The 19,144-nt window shown below is 40.5% G+C and overlaps 1 protein-coding gene across 2 annotated transcripts; it reads right to left on the bottom strand.

Annotated features, from left to right (window-relative positions):
* Positions 1–1,365: 1,365 nt before the first annotated feature.
* LOC306932588 (carbohydrate sulfotransferase 12-like) lies at positions 1,366–16,281 on the bottom strand. 2 transcript variants are annotated; one of them, XM_079514440.1, is made up of 5 exons: positions 16,098–16,281; positions 6,217–6,355; positions 4,842–4,994; positions 2,746–2,925; positions 1,366–2,458 (listed from the first exon to the last, which is right to left on the bottom strand). In XM_079514440.1, the coding sequence occupies exons 1-5, from the start codon at positions 16,127–16,129 to the stop codon at positions 1,880–1,882; spliced, it is 1,083 nt and encodes a 360-aa protein (XP_079370566.1). In that variant the 5' UTR covers positions 16,130–16,281; the 3' UTR covers positions 1,366–1,879. The 2 variants fall into 2 exon arrangements, with proteins under 2 accessions (XP_079370566.1, XP_079370567.1); XM_079514441.1 differs by lacking the exon at positions 4,842–4,994.
* Between the last annotated feature and the right edge of the window lie 2,863 nt (positions 16,282–19,144).

The following is a 19,144-nucleotide window of genomic DNA, read 5'->3' as shown; positions in this document are numbered from 1 at the left end:
ACAGCGAGACTCGCTGCTCCCTCCCTCCTTTTTTCATTGTCTCCCCATCGTCGTCCGATGAGCTATACCGGGAAACCATTGAAGAAGACGATCAACCCGGAATGTTTTGAGGTAATCTTATTGTAGAAAATGCCCTTCTATAGTGATCAGAAATCATAAGATGATCGCTACAAATAGATGCTTGGATAATTACTACTACTAGTCAGATCATGACGCCAGAATGACTCACCACGATGGCCCCCATTAGCCAGCACCTTCGGTGCTGGCTAATGGTGTTGGTCGGTGCATTGGTGCTGGCTAAGGGCTGGAGGGGGGGGTTGGTGTCGATCGGTTGGTTGGTGCAGTACAAATGTATCGTAGCAGGCATGCACGCATGGCAGTACAAGTATTTTATATTGTAGCGTGCCTTATAGGCGATCTGATCTTTAGAGTAATGTTCGCTCCTTTTATTTACTGTCTACAAAGACGGAGAACAAACATGCATCGTTTACTGAAGCAACGCGTGGTTATGATGACGTTGCTACAAGGATCGGAGGGGGGACGGGGAGTGAAGCTAACAGTAGCGTATTATATAAGATCTGTATGACGTTTCATTGACGTCTGAGCTTGCATGATAATTGCATTCATTGTATATTGTATACAATCATGATTGTACATTGTTTAGTGTGTCTCCGTGTGATGATGATGATGACGATGATGTCAGATAGCCTACGTCCCCCCCCCCCCCCCCAACTGGCTATTGGCCGGGCTGACTACAGCTAAATGTTTATTTTTATATATTTAGAACTGGCATCGGAGGAGGAGGATGATGATGATGATGATGATGATGATGAAGACGAAGAGTCAAGACTGCGATGGAGTTCTCCGACACTGAACCGGATGCATTCATTCATTTCAGTTGTTGTTTTTTTTAAATTTAGCCTACACACACACACACCGTCAAGAACAACTGGAATGCAGTGGTTTGGGGACACTGGGGAGTTTGGGGACAACTGTTTTGTATGTAGGCCTATTTATTTTCTGTAATATTTATTATAATTGTATTATGTTAGTAGTCATACAAAATAAAAGACAAGCTTTTACAATGAGTTAGACCTGTCATGGCTATTTTGTTCACTAGTCTGAGGTTTATGGTTTGACTAAGCGAGTTTCAACTGTGATTTACTCTGTAACGGTAGATGGTAAGAACCCAATTTTTTTGTTATAATACAGTATACATTCAAGTCTATATTTTGATACATATCATGGGCACAAAGTCATATCAAAACAATGTCCTTGGATGAGTTTTTTATCAAAACTGTTTCTTCACAACAGGTTTTTGAGATACATGCATGAATAGACACGGTACTGGTAAGACTATGTAAACATGGTATATATCAAAATGTGCGTTAGAATGTCTAATTTTACCCCCAAAAAGAATTGAGTTTATATGATGTTCCATTTCAGAGCTAGGGGGACTTTTAGCTGGATAGGTCAGATTGATCATGACTGACCATGCTATTTATAGATGGCAAAATATCTACAGTGGTACATGTGAGAAACTTTTTTATTTTATTTTAATTGAACTAGACAACTCACCCTTTAAAATGAGATATTGCATGGCTATGTACGCCCAGCAGAAAAAAAGTTATTTAGAAAATAAAACTTCAACCGGTCATAACTTTTTTTGTTGTCCTAGAAACACTACCCAGTGTAAATGCAGGCTCTTTTAAATGGCTTCCAACACCACAACTAAACATTTTATCAACTCAGTTCATTTTTTTCCTGGAAGCAGACAAGCCAAGCTTTCTCTGAAGGTCTTTCGTTGTCACACATTCACAGCAGAGAATTTTCAATAAATCATTCAAAAACGCCATTCTGCCATAGAGAAGTCTAAAAACTATATAGAAATCCTTGAAACTCTCAAAGAGTTAAGGATGGAGTCTGGTCTGTCGTAACCAAAGAGCTTGAAATCAGCCTCATACAGCTTGTAGAGTTCCCTCCGGGCCTCTAGGGGCACAGTGCTGAACCAGTCAGCCAACAAGTTGCTGGTTGTGAGGTTCCTGGGATGCATCGACACAGGGTACTCCACCACATCATCTACTATCAGCTGACGCAGAAGCTGCTTAGCATCCTCCTCAAGCGACTCCATGTGGCCCACAAAGTCATACTGGATCTGGCAGGGGTGGCAAAGCCGGTACATCTGAAGCCAGTGCTCATCGAACGGCTTGTTCTTCTCTGTCTGGGGGTCCAGGAGATACTGCATGAAGTGGGCAAAGGATGGGCGAAGCCCCATGGCGAACGCATCACGATCAGAGGCAGGGGCCGTCTTGTTAGCGTAGCGCCGCAGCATGTCCCGAGCGTAGCTGTAGAAGATTTCGTTGTCGTCGTGTTTCTCAAACTTGTCGCGGTAGGCAGAGATGAGGCGCTCAAAGGGATCCCGCACAAACAGGAACTTTGTGTAGTTTTTTAGCTTCATCTTTGAGAAATAAAACATCACAGAAAATGCAATTGAGAGGGTGATAGGATTTGTGAAAATGCAGCGCACATGAAATGCTATACAGTTTACATATTATTTTTAAAACAAGGACTGATAGCTGTGCTGCTCTTTTTAGTTATGAAATTAAGCTCCGGAAGGATATTCTTCCTTCAAATAAGTGATTTAATAAATGTCAACATATTGATAATTATTTATTTATTTATTAGACCAGCTACCCGTTTGTGGAACTGGTCAAGCTTTCTGAAAGGTCTTTGTCATAGACTGACCTTCATGAGCTGGCGTGAGGAGTCGCCATAGCGCTCCCTGAACGTGTCGAAGGTGAACTGTGTGCTTTCGCTGTGTACCAGATCATAGGGGATAGCCAGTGGGTCCTTGTAGGGGGAACCGTCCTGCTGTTGAATCCCACTCAGCACTAGCATGACCCTCTTCCAGTTAGTGCACCCAACCTATGGAATAAAGTTGAAAGTTGCCAGAACCTGCATCCGTGATACATTATATCATTTGTGAAGTTAGTGACTGCATGCATGCAGAGTTTAGATGCCCATATTTGTCAAATCTCTGCTCAGGAGTTATAGTATTAACCCTGACATCTACCCAGCACCGTTGGTCCCCGAGTACCCACACTTAAGCACCCCCTGGCGGGCATTTTTCGACTGGGGTCCTGCTGTCGGAGAACCACGCGCCCCTGGGATACTTTGACACTTAGTGCAATGGGCGTTCGACTCCGGGGGAAACCAGGTGCACCGCTGGTCCCCGAGTACCCACACTTATACACCCCCTGGCAGGCATTATTCGACTGGGGTCCCGCTGTCGGAGAACCACGCGCCCCTGGGACAACTCAACAATTAGCACAAAAAGCGATGCACGCCCCTGGGATGACCCAGGGGCTTGTAACAGGCTGGGGACGTGCTCCCGGGAGGCCATGCGCGCACCCCTGGGACTTTCCGACACTTTAAGTGACGATAATTGTCGGAGCTAAACCCGGGGGGTGGTGGTGAGCGCGGCTGGTGTGATTGCTGCCGGTCAGCCGCTGTAAGCATGCAGTGCCGTGGTGGTAGCCTATACCGGCCCTACCCTATAAGTTTAGGCGTCCTCGCTTCGAAAATAAGTTTGCCCTGGCCTCGACAAACTTTTTGCTTTCTCCGGTGCTATTGCTGTGTCTCTGCTCTGCTTTCTCAACAATCAAATGAAGAATGAGGTTGTCGGGACGTGTGTGTCGTGTTTATATGTCGTGGTGAAAAGCGGTTCTGTGAACGGGGGGATGCCATGCTGACACCTGGCAGACACGTTTCACACCAGAGTGTGAAAAGACTTCAGATATGAACTCAACCCCCTCCAGACACGCAGGACACAGACAGATTCTTCTGTCTGATACACTGTGGGCCTTGCGTAGCGGCTAGGCGGCGGCCTATAGGCGATATCATTTAATAATTAATTTTGTCGGAGGGGAGGCAGAAACGTAGCAAAGTAAGGCATTACTTTGCTATACAGTAAATCCGCCCCTGGTCCAAAATGGGTTAATTCAGGGGTTTTCAAGTGATTGTGAACGAGGGACCACCACCCTGACTTAATACAATACCATTTTTTGAGTGGTGCAAACCACTCTAACAACCAGCTTTGTCTGTATCTATGTTAGGTTATTCAGTTCACTGTTTCTCAATTTGTGGGAAAAACAAACAAAAAAAACAACAACAAATACTACAGTACAATGAGTACATTACTAAATCAATGGTCAGGGACCACATGCAATACTTCCACAGACCACCGGTGGTCCACGGGCCACCTGTTGAAAACCCCTGGGTTAAAAGAGAATTCCATGCTAGAAGGCTTTCTTTCCTTTATTTGTAGTTGTTACGTCCCACCAAAGAGGTCCAGGTGTTATTTTGTGCAAAAGTGCATTATTGGCTATTTCTCCTAATATAAGCCCTCAATGGGGGTTGGGTTTTTGTGCTAATTCTCTTATTTCCATCTAAATACTGTAAGTAGTAAAGTGTGCCACTTGGGATACTATTCACATTCTTTTTGATATATACAAAAGAATATATATTTTTGAGCGATGGAAATAAGCGAATTAGCACAACACCCCAGTGCCCCATTCAATGCAATGCAATTCAATTAAATTCATTGAGGGCTTATGGTAGGGGAAATAGCCAATAATGTGCTTTTGCACAAAATAACACCTGGACCTCTTTGGTGGGGACGTAACAACTACAAATAAAGGTAATAATAATAATAATAATAATATCTGGTATTTATATAGCGCTTTTCATGACACTCAAAGACGCTTAAGAAAGCCTTCTAGCATGGAATTCTAATGACCAAATCCCCCATCATAAGGGCTAGTGGGCTACAGTACGTGTACCTTGGGAACGAAGCAGTAGATGATGCCGTGTTTGTCATTCACAATAAGATATTTCAGTTCCTCGTCAGGGATGTCATCGAAGGAGCGTTTCTTCTCAGGGAACGTCAAGTTATCACTACTGCACATCTCCTTAAGCAGAAGCCGTCTCTGCTCCTGTCCGTTCAGTACAGTTCAGGAAGGTTTATCTCTAAAAGCTCAAAGCTCATGTGGTTTTATTTTTTCATAAAATATGTTTTCTTCCTAATAAAATGGACAAATCAACAGGAAGTTAACATTTTTATGAAAAAATAAAACCACATGAGTTTTGGTGATTTTTACGTACTAAAAGAGTGACTTTGAGAGCCGTTTTAGCGTACAATGTAAGTCAACGAGGAGCATATTTTTAATTATCAATTTAATTTCTAATCACTGGAGCAATTCTTTTTTATTTCTTGTCCACATTTGGAGTTACATCATGGCGAGGTAACTACACAACCCAAACCTATTTTTGTTTTATACTTTAGCTATTGACAAATAGCAAATCTACAAGCTCATCCACGCTACGAGCTTGTAGGTCTGCTATTTTTGAAAAATCTTGAAAATGCGGCACAAATCTTTGAATATATATTCTCTCAGAGCGAACGTTTTTAACTCAAATCTTTGCTTCCGAGGGGTTCCTGGAATAACATATTTTCAGATGGAGGGGGGGGGGGGGGTCGCAGGCCAATTACATATCTTTTTTGGGGTCCTTGACATGAAATATTGAGCATCACTGATACAGAAACATGTCAGAATTTAGAAGACATTTTTTTAATTTCAACGTCAGGCCTAAATGGGTTAAAGGGATTGTGACATAAACCCACCAACTTTTAACATTCAGTGGATTTTCTGTGTTCTGGGATTTTCTGGCTCAAACAACTGCTCAGATGTTCCTGTGGACTGTGATGCAAGAGTCCACAAATCCCAAATATGACATACCAATTTGCCAGCAGATGTCACTGTTGAGGCCTGTTTGCCTGTTTTCATTGCAACTTCAGAACACACAGAGAAATCCACTGAATGTTCAAAGTGCAGGTTGTGTGGGTGTAATTGAGGCCATACAACCTAAAAGAATAATAATATAAATAAATGAATGTCATGAAACCTTTTTAGTCTGTTTTTTTAACCGATGAACATTATTAGCATATATGTATATATAGTTATTACTCAGTCACAAGCTCTTGCTAATAATGTTCATCGATTAAATATTAAAAAACCTATTTTTATGAAACAATGTACCGCTACCACCAAATCAATAATAATAATATGACACCAACACAGTTAGTTATGGGCTTGTGTATTGCACATTAATGGTAACTGTTATAGTTAATAATTAAGTTCATATATAGAATCTAACCTGTCTATCGTGGAGAGCTTGGAGTGGCTCCAAGCTGACACCCAGGTCGTCCCGGTAAATGATGATCAGGAGGATCATGAAGGCAGAGCCCAGGAGCATGACGATACTGAACCATCTCGACTTTTCCATGGCGTCAGGCCTGGGGAGATGGGAATTAATAATCACAATTATTTCAATCGCTTTGAACACGGTTCCGATAAATGAATGATTGTTCAAGTGAAAATAGCAGCTCTACACTTGTAGATCGGCTATTTATTATTTCCGTGCGGCAGCATTGTTGTACCATTATGTCTGATGTAGGGTTACTGTACTAGCAATATGTGACCAGATTTGACTGAGAGCCTGCCATCGCGCAAATTACAGCTTTTCAACAGAGGAGAAAAACTTATTATTTTTTTTTCTCCCCAAAATGAGTTAATAGCACAGGCAGACTCTTCACATACTAGAGCATGTCTGAAATAAGTGTCAGAGCTGAAATCGACATGTAAATATGAAATAAATGCTTAAACAATAAACATGTAGCTAGGTGTAATGTTAGAGACCACAGAAGTGAACCTTTCAAGCCTGTTTTCTCAACTCGCTGTTTTCTGCAAGACATTACTCTATAAGCCATATCTCCAAAATTGGTGGGCCAAACTGAACAACCAATATGTCAATTTGAAGCTATGATTCCCTACTTTCATATGAAATGAAAAAACGAAAATTCAAAAAAATCCAATGGCAGTCCCTCAGTCAAATTTAGTCACATATGTCTGATGCAGGGTTACAGGCTTAACCAATATAAGGCAAAATGTCCCACATTTCATCATGCTTTAAGTAGCATGTGACAATTGTGACATGTCAAACTAGGCGGTTTTCATGATTCTGAATCCATTCCAAGCATTAGTTTTGCACGAAAAACACTCCTTGGCCTAAAAACAGCCATAGCCGCCATCACAAATGTGATGAGGTCAGCACATTTGGTCACATCAATTTTCAAATAGGTAGGCTAGGTGAAACCGTACAGTGGGGCTTACGTCATAGTGTCTCGACTCTCAACATACAACTATAGTGTCTATTTTATGTCATGATGATGTACGATGATAAGAGCGCCCCTCACTTCACACGGGTGTGATTTTCCTTTTAGCAAATGCTGTAAATCCTGAAAAATAGCTCTGCTTCAGGGGGGAGGGGTGGATTTTACATTTTCTCATGATCTGCCTTATATGAACACACACACACACACACACACACACACACACACACACACACACACACACACACACACACACACACACACACACACACACATCACCAGCTCCTTCGGGATACCAATTTCATTCAATCAGCAGAGAAGAGAACTCATACAGAATAATACAAATTAAATTGGAATTGATGAAACAAATAAACGAGCAGACAAACCTGGAACTGAACACAATCTGATTAATGTTCTTTGTGGAGTTCCTGTTTAAATGTAAAAAATAATAATAACTTTTTAAACATTTTAAACAAAACAAAACTATACCCCGTTCTGTTCCAGTTACAATGGACCGGCTGACAGTTAGGGGTGTTAGGTTGATTACCAAGACGAGAGACCCCCCAGTGGTGGTGAACATAATAGACTTTTACTTCAACATGAAGCCCATTATATTATCTACACACTCAGTACTCTCAGTAACTCTCTCTCTACACCTGCCTCTCAAAAAAAATCTACCCACAGTTTAGTACAAAACGCCGCTGCCTGTCTCTTAACCGGTTCAAGAAAGTATGATCACGTCACACCCATTTTATAGTAGAGTCACGTAGTAAGGTTCTGTGACCATCCTCTGGCAAGGATGTTTTGATGATTGATTTGACCTCTATGGACCCTTTATAAAAGATTTAGCCCCCAGGTCCCTCGCAAAAATCCCGGCATTTTTTGCTAGAGGGCCAAATTCAAAATGGCGCCCGGCGCCATAGCCAAAAATGAACTTTTGATCCAGATGACATAGAATCATGCACGAAGACACTTTTCCATACAAGTCAACCATGAGGATTCCAAATCTTTTTTTTTTATTACTTTATTGAGTCAATCACATGTACAAATTAATTGTAGCCAATACATTTTCTTTTCACATTTTTTCTACATGTTTCGTGTCACTGTTAGCTGACTTTGACCCATTTTTTTTTTTTTTTTTTTTTTTTTTTGTACACACATACACAGAAATAAAATTTAAAGAAAAAAAAAGAAAAAGAAGAGGGTAGGCCCATGTTAGACATTCATACATTCATTCATTTGTATCTATAGACCCATAAGGTACATTTAATACAAAATATATATAGTTCATATATATAGTCTATATAAATATATAAATACATAAATATATAAACATATAAATATATAAACATATAAACACATAAATATATAAATATATAAACATGTAAACACATAAACATATAAATACATAAATATATAAATATATAAACATATAAATATATAAATATATAAACACAAATACATAAACATGTAAACATACCAACATACAGGCATAGGGGGGGAAAAAAATAAAAATAAAAGAAAGAAAATAATAGAATTAAGGACATTAAAGGTGTGTGTGTGTGGGGGGGGGGGGTGGGGTGGGTAGGCTTTGTTAGGCTTTGTTTTGTGATGATTGTGGTTCTTCCATTTCCTTTTTATTTCTCATTTGTTTGTTTGTGTTACTGAATACTTAGGTCTAAACAAAAAAAAAAAAAAAAAAAAAAAAAATTACTTATTTAAAAGATAGAGGGCCCATCTTTTTTCAAATAACTTTTCCCTTCCGTTGATTTTATAGGTCACCTTCTCCATCCCATACATATCTTCCACTTTGTCCAACCATCTATCTAAACTGGGTAGTTCTACACTTTTCCAACTTCTGGTTATTTGTTTTAGAGCTGTCACTCTGAGAATCCAAAACAGATACAGATCCGCACTTTGTAAGCTTTTGGGTCGTGTTCCCAGCAGTATGTTATGTTTTTCTAAGTTCACAGCTCTCCCAAATATTTGTTCTATTTTTTGTGAAACAGTGTTCCAGAAAATTTGTATTTTGGGGCATGTGAGGAAAATATGCGTGTGATCCGCATTATTCTCCCCACATTCCCTCCAGCAGCTGGAATTTAGTGTGTACTTGGATATAGACAGAGGTGTTTGGAAATACCTTATATTCATCTTCCAGGCATATTCCTGCCAAAAGGGAGATCTTAAATAACTGAAAATATCTTTGAAACTCTGATTCCACTCATTCCCCTGTATGATTATTCTCAGTTCTTTATCCCATTTGTCCTTAATGTGATCTAAATCTTCAATCTTATCTTCCTGAATTATTTGATAAATTTGTCCAATTGTATTTTTATAATCATGTCTTTGATGGGATTTTGCTATAAATCTTAAGAGAGGGTGGAGGTCTCCAAGTGTTCTAATTTTGAGAGTGTCTTTTAAATAGCTCCTCACTTGCAGGTATCTAAAAAAATGATTCCTAGGTATGCCATATTGATCTACTATATATTCAAAAGAGACCACCCCTTCTTTATTGTACATTTGGTAGAATCTTATTAGACCTTTCTCTCCCCATATCTTAAAAACATGATCAAACCTGTTTGGTGTAAAATCTAAGTCACATGACATTTCTCTCAGACAGGCAATTTCTTGTTCTTTTATTTTGCTTAATTTACATATTGTTTTCCAAATTTTAAAGGTATTGCGTATTGAATGATTAATTGTCTTGGTTTGTATTTTACTGTCGGCTGTAAAGATCAGAGTACTGAGTGGTTCAACCAGGTTAGATTCCATGAGTTTCCATTTAGGGCTCATATTATTATTCATCCAGATTAGAATTGGTTTTAACTGTGCTGCGTAATAATAATGAGTTAAATTAGGTACTCCAAGACCACCTCTGTCTTTATTTTGTTGCAGGGTTTTAAGTTTAACTCTTGGCTTCTTTTCATCCCATATGAATTTTCTTAGCAGACCCTCCCAAACGTGGAGACATGTGGGCGGTACGTATAATGGTAGAGTTTGGAAAAGGAAAAGGAAACGTGGCAAAACGTTCATTTTAATAATCTTAATTCTTTCCAGTAGGGTGGAGGGTATAATTCTCCATCTGCTCAAGTCTTGCTTTACAGAGTTTTCCAGTGGCTCATAATTACAGTCATATAGTCTATCTAAATTATTGGGTATGGTTACTCCCAGATATCTGACTTTGTTCTGATCCCATTTGATATTAAACTGTTTTTTGAAATGGTTTTCCAGCTGGCCACCTACTAACATAGCTTCTGTTTTATTTAGATTTAACTTGTATCCAGACATAGCACCATAGTTTGTTATTTCATCTAATAATACTGGTAAGGATTTACGTATTTCTGTAAGGTACACTATGATATCATCCGCATACATTGACAGTTTGTGTTCTCCTTCCTTCAAAATAACTCCCTTAATTTTATTATTTTCTCTAATGTATTCTGCTAGAGGTTCGATACATAAATTAAAAATTTGAGGTGATATCGGATCTCCTTGTTTTATTCCTCTTTTCAGGGAGAAAGTCTTGGATAACATCCCATTAACCCGTACTCTTGCATTTGGTTCTTTATACATTCCCTTCATTAACTTAATGAATGTCTCATGAAATCCAAACTTCTCGCATACTCCAAATAAAAAGATCCAGGAGACCCGGTCGAAAGCCTTTTCGGCGTCCAAGGTCAAGGTCAACATCTGTTGTTTTGTTTCTACCGTTTGGTCTATAATGTTAAGAGCACGTCTCACATTATCACTTAGTAGGCGGTTCCTAACAAAACCCGTTTGGTCTAGGTTAATTATATCTGGAAGTACCAGTGAGAGTCTGTTGGCTATAATTGAAGTGAAAATCTTTTGATCTACATTTAAAAGAGATATCGGTCTGTAGGATGAACAAACTGTCAGGTCTTTTCCTTCTTTTGGTATAACCGTAATAACTGCTGAATTCCATGTGTCTGGCCACTTCCCTGTTTGTAGTATATCATTGAAAACTCTGCATAGAATAGGTGACACCAAGGGTCTAAAGCACTTGTAAAATTCATTTGTGAAGCCGTCACTTCCTGGGCTCTTTCCAGTTTTACCTTTCTGGATTACCTTTGTAATTTCTGTCTCTGTTATTGGTTTAATTAATTCGTTATTTTGATTTTCAGTTAGTGTAGGAAGGTTTAAAGGTGTTAGGTACTCTTTAATTTTTTGCATACTTACATCTACTATTTCTGGGGTATAGAGCTTTTGATAATAGTCTCTGAAACATGCTGCTATTTTTGATTTCCCTCTGTTGGGTATATCATTTTCATCCATAATAGTTACTATTGCAGTTTTTTCTTTCTGTTTCTTTAATTTGGTTGCTAGCATTTTCAGCGCTTTTGGACTATTGTCATAATAGGTTTGTCTACACATCATGAGGTCCTTTTCAATTTCTTGTATTTCAATTGTGTCCAATTCCCTTTTAGCTGCATTCAATTGTTTCTGTGTTTCTTTATTTTTATTTCTTTCATGCTGTACTTGTAATCTTTTTATTTTATTTTCCAGGACTGTTTTTTCTCTCTCTCTATTCCTCTTTTTATGAGATGAGTATGCTATTATTTCCCCTCTTATTGTGGCTTTTGCAGCTTCCCACAGTATGGTTGATGACACTTCCTCATTATCGTTTATCTCAAGATAAGACTTCACGCTTTGTTTAATTTTATCCTTAAAATACTGATCATCAAGCAGGGAATTATTTAACCTCCATAAAGTTTCCCCTCGTTCCCTTTTCAGATTTAGTACCATTATGACTGGTGCGTGATCCGTTATTGCTATGGGTAATATTTCACATTGTGTAACTTTTGAGATCTCATTCTTATACATGAAAAAATAATCCAGTCTTGAATAAACATTGTGTGCACCAGAGAAAAAAGTAAAAGCCTTTTCTTGGGGATGTAAGCAGCGCCATACATCTACAAGTCCCAGCTCAATTTGAGCTTTTCTCATTAATCCCGCTGCTTGTTCCGATTTATGTTTTATTTTACTCTGGGTATCCTTCTGATTCATTGTTAAATTCATATCACCACCCATAATGATCATGCCCTTCCCTTCTGTTGTTAACAATGTTAAGATTTTTTTCATAAGATCTACTCCTTTTCCAGGTGGGTTGTAAACATTAATGAGAGTTATACATTGTTCTTCTATTTCCCCGATTACAAGAATGTACCTTCCTTCCTTATCTCTGATACATTTTTCACTGCTAAACATTAGATTATTTTTGATTAGAATTGCCACACCCCTTTTAGCTGATGTAAAAGAGGAGGAAAAAACTTGAGCCGAAGCTAGTTTTTCCAATTTTGCATGTTCCACTTTGTTCAGGTGTGTTTCCTGTAAGAAAATGATTTCTCCTCCTTCCTTTGTAAGTTTTTGGATTATCCGCTTCCTTTTTATTAAATTGTTTAGACCATTTGTATTCAGAGAGATTAATTTAAGTTTTCCCATTCCGCTTCCCTTGGGAGCTAATTACATCATATTCAAAGCCTTTAATCAGCCAAAAAAGAAACAAAAATGAAATATTCATATACAGTGTCAGAACTATAAAAAGTGACAAGCCACCCAACCGTGCACTTCCAGCGTATGTAACCTCTCTATGGTTACGTGAGGTATTCCACATTATTATATTTATGTGAAAAAAAGAGTTTTCAATAGAAAACTCATGCCACAGGATGGTCCATGTGGACAATATGAGATTAATTAACCCCATATTTGCGTGGTGGACTGCATGCGAGTACATGTCCCTCCTCCGTCTCTCGTCAAAATATTCAACTTTCAAATTCACAAAAACCAAAACAATAAATAAATAATAATAATACTTGCAATAAAAATCAAAAACTCCATTGCCCATGCTTCATTTTTATATTTAATTTACATGTAAGCCCCTCTCTGACTCCCAGACTCCCCCTAAAGAGTCCCAGTAAGTTAAACACACAACAAACAAAAAGAAAAAATACTAACAAATTATATTCCAGAAGTTCCCGGTTTCAAAAAAAATAAAAAAGTCTCCCATTCAGGCTCATGATACCACTGTTTAGAGACTAAACCCATCTGCATGGGCTATAATTATGTCTATATAAGGCAGAGAGAAAAGGGGGGGGGCACAAAGTAAAAGGTAGGCTAGTAATAACTAATAATACAATTGACAATAATAGCAGCCGTATGTCATGCATGTGTCCACACTCACACAGCCTGAGCCTGTTGTCCACATTCACGCCTGAGTAAACCTACCTATAGGACACATTTGTTGAGCATGCAGCCTTCATGGCCGCACACTCATATTATACCCACGTGCACACGCACGCACGGGCGCACACGTCCACCCACCTACACATGCACACACATACACACACGTCTCCTACATTCCCCCGTTCTCTGTACACATGCATACATGACCGCTGTGGCGCATGTGCCCATATAGAAAAGAAAACAAAAACATCTGTAAACGTTAGGGCACAGAATAGTAAATAAAAAACAATGTTGAAATGTAAGTTCTAACTGAGACAAAAATAGGAGAGAGAGAGAGAAAGAGAGAAGAGACGGGCAATGAGAGTGGAGGCAGAGAGAGAGCGAGAGAGAGAGAGAAGAGAGAGAGAGAGAAAGAAAGAAAAAAAGCGCACTACGCACTAAAGTCCCCCCCCCCCCCCCCCCAAACAAACCTCCCCCTACCTATACCTCCCTCGTTTAATTCAATTCCAGACCCCAAAGTTCATTCAAACTCAAACATATTAACCCCGGTTATTTAATAGTAATAATATTACAGAGCTTTTGAGGCGGGTAGAAGTAATAAATTAGCTAGGCTAAGAGAACTAAACAAAAAGTAATAAGAAGTCCAGTAGGCTAAAATCTAACTCAGTCATTTTATAGTCATACCTTAAAGTTTTTCAGACGGCTCGCCACTGTCCTTCCATATCTCCTCTATAGAGAGGTGTTAATGGCTCTCCATTGTACGTCGTGGGGAAGGACAAAAGAAAGACCCGTCCAGTAGTCTGCACTCATATGAAAGATGTCACTCATAGCCTGAGTTCTTCCCTGAGTTCTTCCAAGATGCTGGCAACTGTCTCTTCATCCCCGCCGCTTTCCTGGAAGGGTGTAGATTTAACCCCTTCTTTGCGCGGCGCGTCGCGCTGCGCTCCGAGGCACGGCTCTGCTGAGATTAATCCCTTGGCCCGTAGTTTTGCCTCTGCAGCCTCTGGGGTGTCATATATGGTAAAAGACGCATCTTCTCCGAAGACCTTCAGTTTAGCCGGGTGTATTATAAACGACTTTATGTTGTTCTCCTTCAGTTGTTGTCTTATAGGGGCATATCTGCGTTTTTCCTTTTGTACCTTATGTGGCACGTCACGGTCGAAATAAATACGTTTATCTCCGACCATGATGTCTTTTGTCGACCAGGCTGTTTTTAGAGCCTTCTGACATGTGTTCCACTCCATGAAGCGCACCACAAAAGACCGGGGTGTTGCGCCCTCTCCAACCGGCTTTTTGGCGAGGGAGCGGTGGGCTGCCACGATATGTAAAGTGTCCAAAGGCATCTCCAACTTTTCCACCAATATGGATTTAATAAAACCGACGGGGTCATCCCCCTCTAATCCTTCAGCGACTTGATAAATACGTATGTTATTTTGTCGGGATTTATTCTCCATATAATCCAACTTTTCCTCCATCTTCTTTTGTTCTCGTAGCAGACGTTTCAGAGCGGTGTTTGTTGTCACCTCTCTTTCTTCCAGCTGATTGATCCGATCCTCTGCTTCTTTGATCTTTCCTGTTGTTTCCTTCAGATCGGTGCGGACTTCTTTTATGTCCGTTTTCATTTGTTTAATCTCAGACGAAAAAGTCTCGAAATCCAATCTGAGGCCACCAATTTGTTTGGTGATATCCTCTTTGAGCTCACCCAGCATTGTTTTGAGCATAGTTTCCAGGCTGCTCGTTGCCATTTGTTTGTTTGACACGTGTTTTTTCTTTGACTTGGTTTTAGAGTTATAAACTTTAGTAGCCGCTCCAGATCGCAGATTCATCCCACTTAGCAACAACAGTGTTGTCTTAGCCTACATTACACTTTGGTTTCCTTTGTAAACATATTGTTTTAGAGACATTTTATGGAGGGATTGTGAGGAGCGCACTCACAGCTGCATGCTCGCCTGCCGTCAACCGGAAGTTTGCAGGATCTGTAGTCAATCATGCTGTTGCAGGAGGATTCCAAATCTGATACCATTTTCATCATAAGACCTTGTTTTGGCCCCAAAATTCAAGATGGCCGCCAGCCAGTAGTGTGAAAACATAACTTTTGAATAGGAAAGTAATGTATTTGGGGGTTGTAATTTTTACAGACACAAAACACATGTGTCAGAGCATTTTGTGTCACTGGTTTCTGAATCATCAGATTCAGATGACTCCACCCTCCTCCTATGTGCATCATCCTCCTCATCTTCCTCACGCTCAACTTCCTTGTCCTCTTCAACTTGCCCTGGTGCAACAACACAATGTTCCAACTAGTGATCGACCGATAATCGGCCGTGGCCGATTATCGGCTTCGATATTCATGTTTTTCATTAATATCGGTATCGGTGCTAAAAACAAATAATCGAAAAAAAAACGGCCGATTATTATATTTCTCATAAATGCGCAAACATGGTGAAACAACCACTTTCATTGAAAATCCGGTAGAGTACGGTTGTAAGGAGATGTATAGCTGCGTGTCTGACTCTCCCAGTGCTCCACTCCCAGTGGAGTAGTAGACACGGCTCCACTCTGCACTGACGTCTCCTCTCACACACACACACACACACACACACGGAGTCAGAGAGAGGGCCACTGCACTGACTGCAGGCAGGAGAAAGGATTATAGGCTACTAACCTTGTAACCATAAAAAGCTTTGCTGTTTTCATCTTCAATTAACCAAAATAAAATCCACACGTGAGAGGGACAGAGAGCAGTGGTAGAACTACGTTAGCCAAGATAGCTGCTGCCTGCTAACGCTGCAAACAACAGCTGTAACGCGTTGTCTATTGATTGCCTGTCGTGTGTGTGTGTGTGTGTGTGTGTGTGCCAGCCAACTGAAGCACAACTTTTTTTTCCCCCCATCCTGACCAGCCTAATATGATTATTGCATTTTGTCTATATGCAATAACTAACTGCAAGCCAATGAAGAATGAAACAATCAGTAGCATTGGCAGTCTTCATTTCTAATTCATATTCATTTAGTTGCCAATAATTTTACTGTTGGCCAGTGTTTTGAGACATATTGTCTTTTATTGCTATAAAATGAATGGTAAAAACAAATTCTACATGCATTAAAAAGTGGCCAGTGATCTTGAAAGTGGCAAATTTCAGTGGTGGAGTAAAAACAAGGTAACATGGCTTTGGAGAGTTTGGGCAGCAGATCTACAAGCTCTCAACATGTCATGATGCAATGTGCTGTGGGCTTGTAGATCACCAATTTTGATAAACTAGAACGGTGCCCATAGGGCCTCTACAGCCCATTGGGCACTGATCTACTTGGAACGATGCAAGTTGGAAATTAATGCCCCACCCAGATATCAGGTCTGTCTCCCTTTTATGCCCATATATGGAGTTCTTTGCAAGGCATGCCCAAATAGGGAGTATATGCAGCCAGCTTGTGGAGTTCTGTCTTCTGTGTCAGGCATGCCCAAATATGGAGTGCTGTGAGGTCAGAACAGGCCAGCTCCATATGGACGCTGGGCATGAGCCTGGTCAAGAGCCCGGGCAGAGGCCTTTTTGGGGCGGTTCTGGACAATTACACACACACACACACAAACACTTGGTGCATTCATAGATAGATAGATAGATACAATTATATATATGCTGCTACAGTACATGCACTTGAATTTAAAAAAAAGCTGCATTTGATGGAGGGGGGGGGGGAGTGTTACTGAAACGATGTTGGTGCTTCTTGCATTTCCTTTTTTATAAGCGATACATATTCTCCAATGCATTTAAAGGAATTCTTGTGTTGGAATTTATGTTACTGTAAAAAAAATTTTTTTTAACTTAAATTAATATCGGTTCATAATATCGGCTTTTTGATTGTCCACTAATCGGTGATCGGATATATCGGCCAAAAAACATATCGGTCGATCACTAGTTCCAACAACTCTGGGAGCTTGACAAGTTGACTGTGTTCAACCAGGTTGATCACTGCTTTGAGAGCGCTTCTTTCCATTTCAGCAGCTCTTGCCTTGAGTTCCTCGCCGATCTTCTCTATGCAGGCATGGTGGAAAATGTCAACTGTTTGCTCAAACTGACAGGTGCATGGAGAGATTTATTCTTACTGAACACTCGGTCCTGCAAGATGTTCAACTTATCCTCTCCTGCAGAACGGGCTGATTTAAAGTCCACAATGAACTCATCAGTAAGCTTTGAGCTTCAGCCTATGCCTTTTCGATCAACTATAAGAGAATGTGAATATTGTAGGTAATGATTTATGTTACACTGTTGAATTGATCGGAATAAACTAAACTAAACAATCAGAGGCAGGCATGGCTGACTGTAGGGTGCGAGGGTGCAGGCTTTAGTTCCGACATACTATTGGTTTCGACTGTCATTAGGCCGACAAGCTAAACCAAACCCCTAACCCTAACCGCAAGCACGGTGGAACGCATGTCAGACCAACGCATGTCGGGAACGACGGGTGATTTCCTTATGTCGAACCTTTGTTGTGTCGGATCTGCGTGCGCAACCCGGGTGGAAATAGGAATCAGTCAAACTCATCTATGCATGTAATCAGGTTCTGCACACACTGCTCATCTTCTCGCATCTGTTTCGGGGCACTTTCCGTGTGCTTCCTCTTGGCTTCTTTTCGGGTGGCAAGAGTGTTGTGAGCCACTGTTATGCGGGTCACATTTCTGAGGTGCACCAGCAACTGCTTTTCATTTTGGAGGATGGAGAGCCAGCCTGACTTAATTGTGCTGCCCTTGTTCATTGTACATTCAAATCCACATGTCCTAGGCCAGGGGTGGGCAACTTTGACGATGGAGAGGGCCAATATATTTCCACACTCACTCCGTAGGGCCATATATTGCTGTCGTGGCAAAAATAGCCAATCTACAAGCTCAAAACGCGTCGCGCTGCGACACGTTTTGAGCTTGTAGATTGGCTATTTTTGCTATATTCGAATTGAAATCTTGAATTGTTGCTATTTTTGAATTGGAATCCTGAAAATGAACATTTTTATGTCATTTCAAATGCCTTTAATTATACTTGTGTTGAGCAATGAGCTACTAATTTAGACTGAAGTAATGAAAGCGGGTCATGTTTGCATGTTGTGGAATTGTAAACAGCTGAAACCAATATTATATCAGTATTCTGACATTAACCTGAGGGCCACATTAAGTGAAGGTGGGGGCCGCATGTGGCCCCCGGGCCGCCAGTTTCCCACCCCTGTCCTAGGCCATGTTGGAATAGGGGTTGGACCTGTGATGGACTGAGTGACGTTAGTAGAAGGAAGGCAACCTGTTCAGCAGGAAGAGCTGTCAGCATCGCCCAGAAGTCAGGCAGCCACCTCCCCTTCTTACTGTTGTCGTATGCTACCATCCACGGCTGCATAGCACGCAAAGAGCTAACTCTTCCCAGTTGCAGATATGGACTGAATGCACATTTTGCATTAGCACATATGGCATGGACAGGAAGTCCCTCCAGTAGTCTGCCAGTGCACTGACCTCCAATTGGGAGAAAAGGTTGCTGATGTGATTCTTGAGATCAGCATCATCCTCCAGTGCTCTCCTAGCTCACTCCCCTTGTATAGTGCTTGTTGATGGCACTCATCATCACACATTGTGTATGGAAAGGACCAAGAAAGGGCACAATGGCATGGTACTTGTCTGGGGTCTCTGCCTTGAGCAGAGTGATGGGGACGTACACATACACAGGATGATCTCCCAGTA

This window comes from Electrona antarctica, assembly GCF_951216825.1.
Source record: "Electrona antarctica genome assembly, chromosome: 11".
Classification (NCBI taxonomy): domain Eukaryota; kingdom Metazoa; phylum Chordata; class Actinopteri; order Myctophiformes; family Myctophidae; genus Electrona; species Electrona antarctica.
Note: the sequence above shows the minus strand (reverse complement) of the source record. Positions and strands in the feature narration are given on the sequence as shown.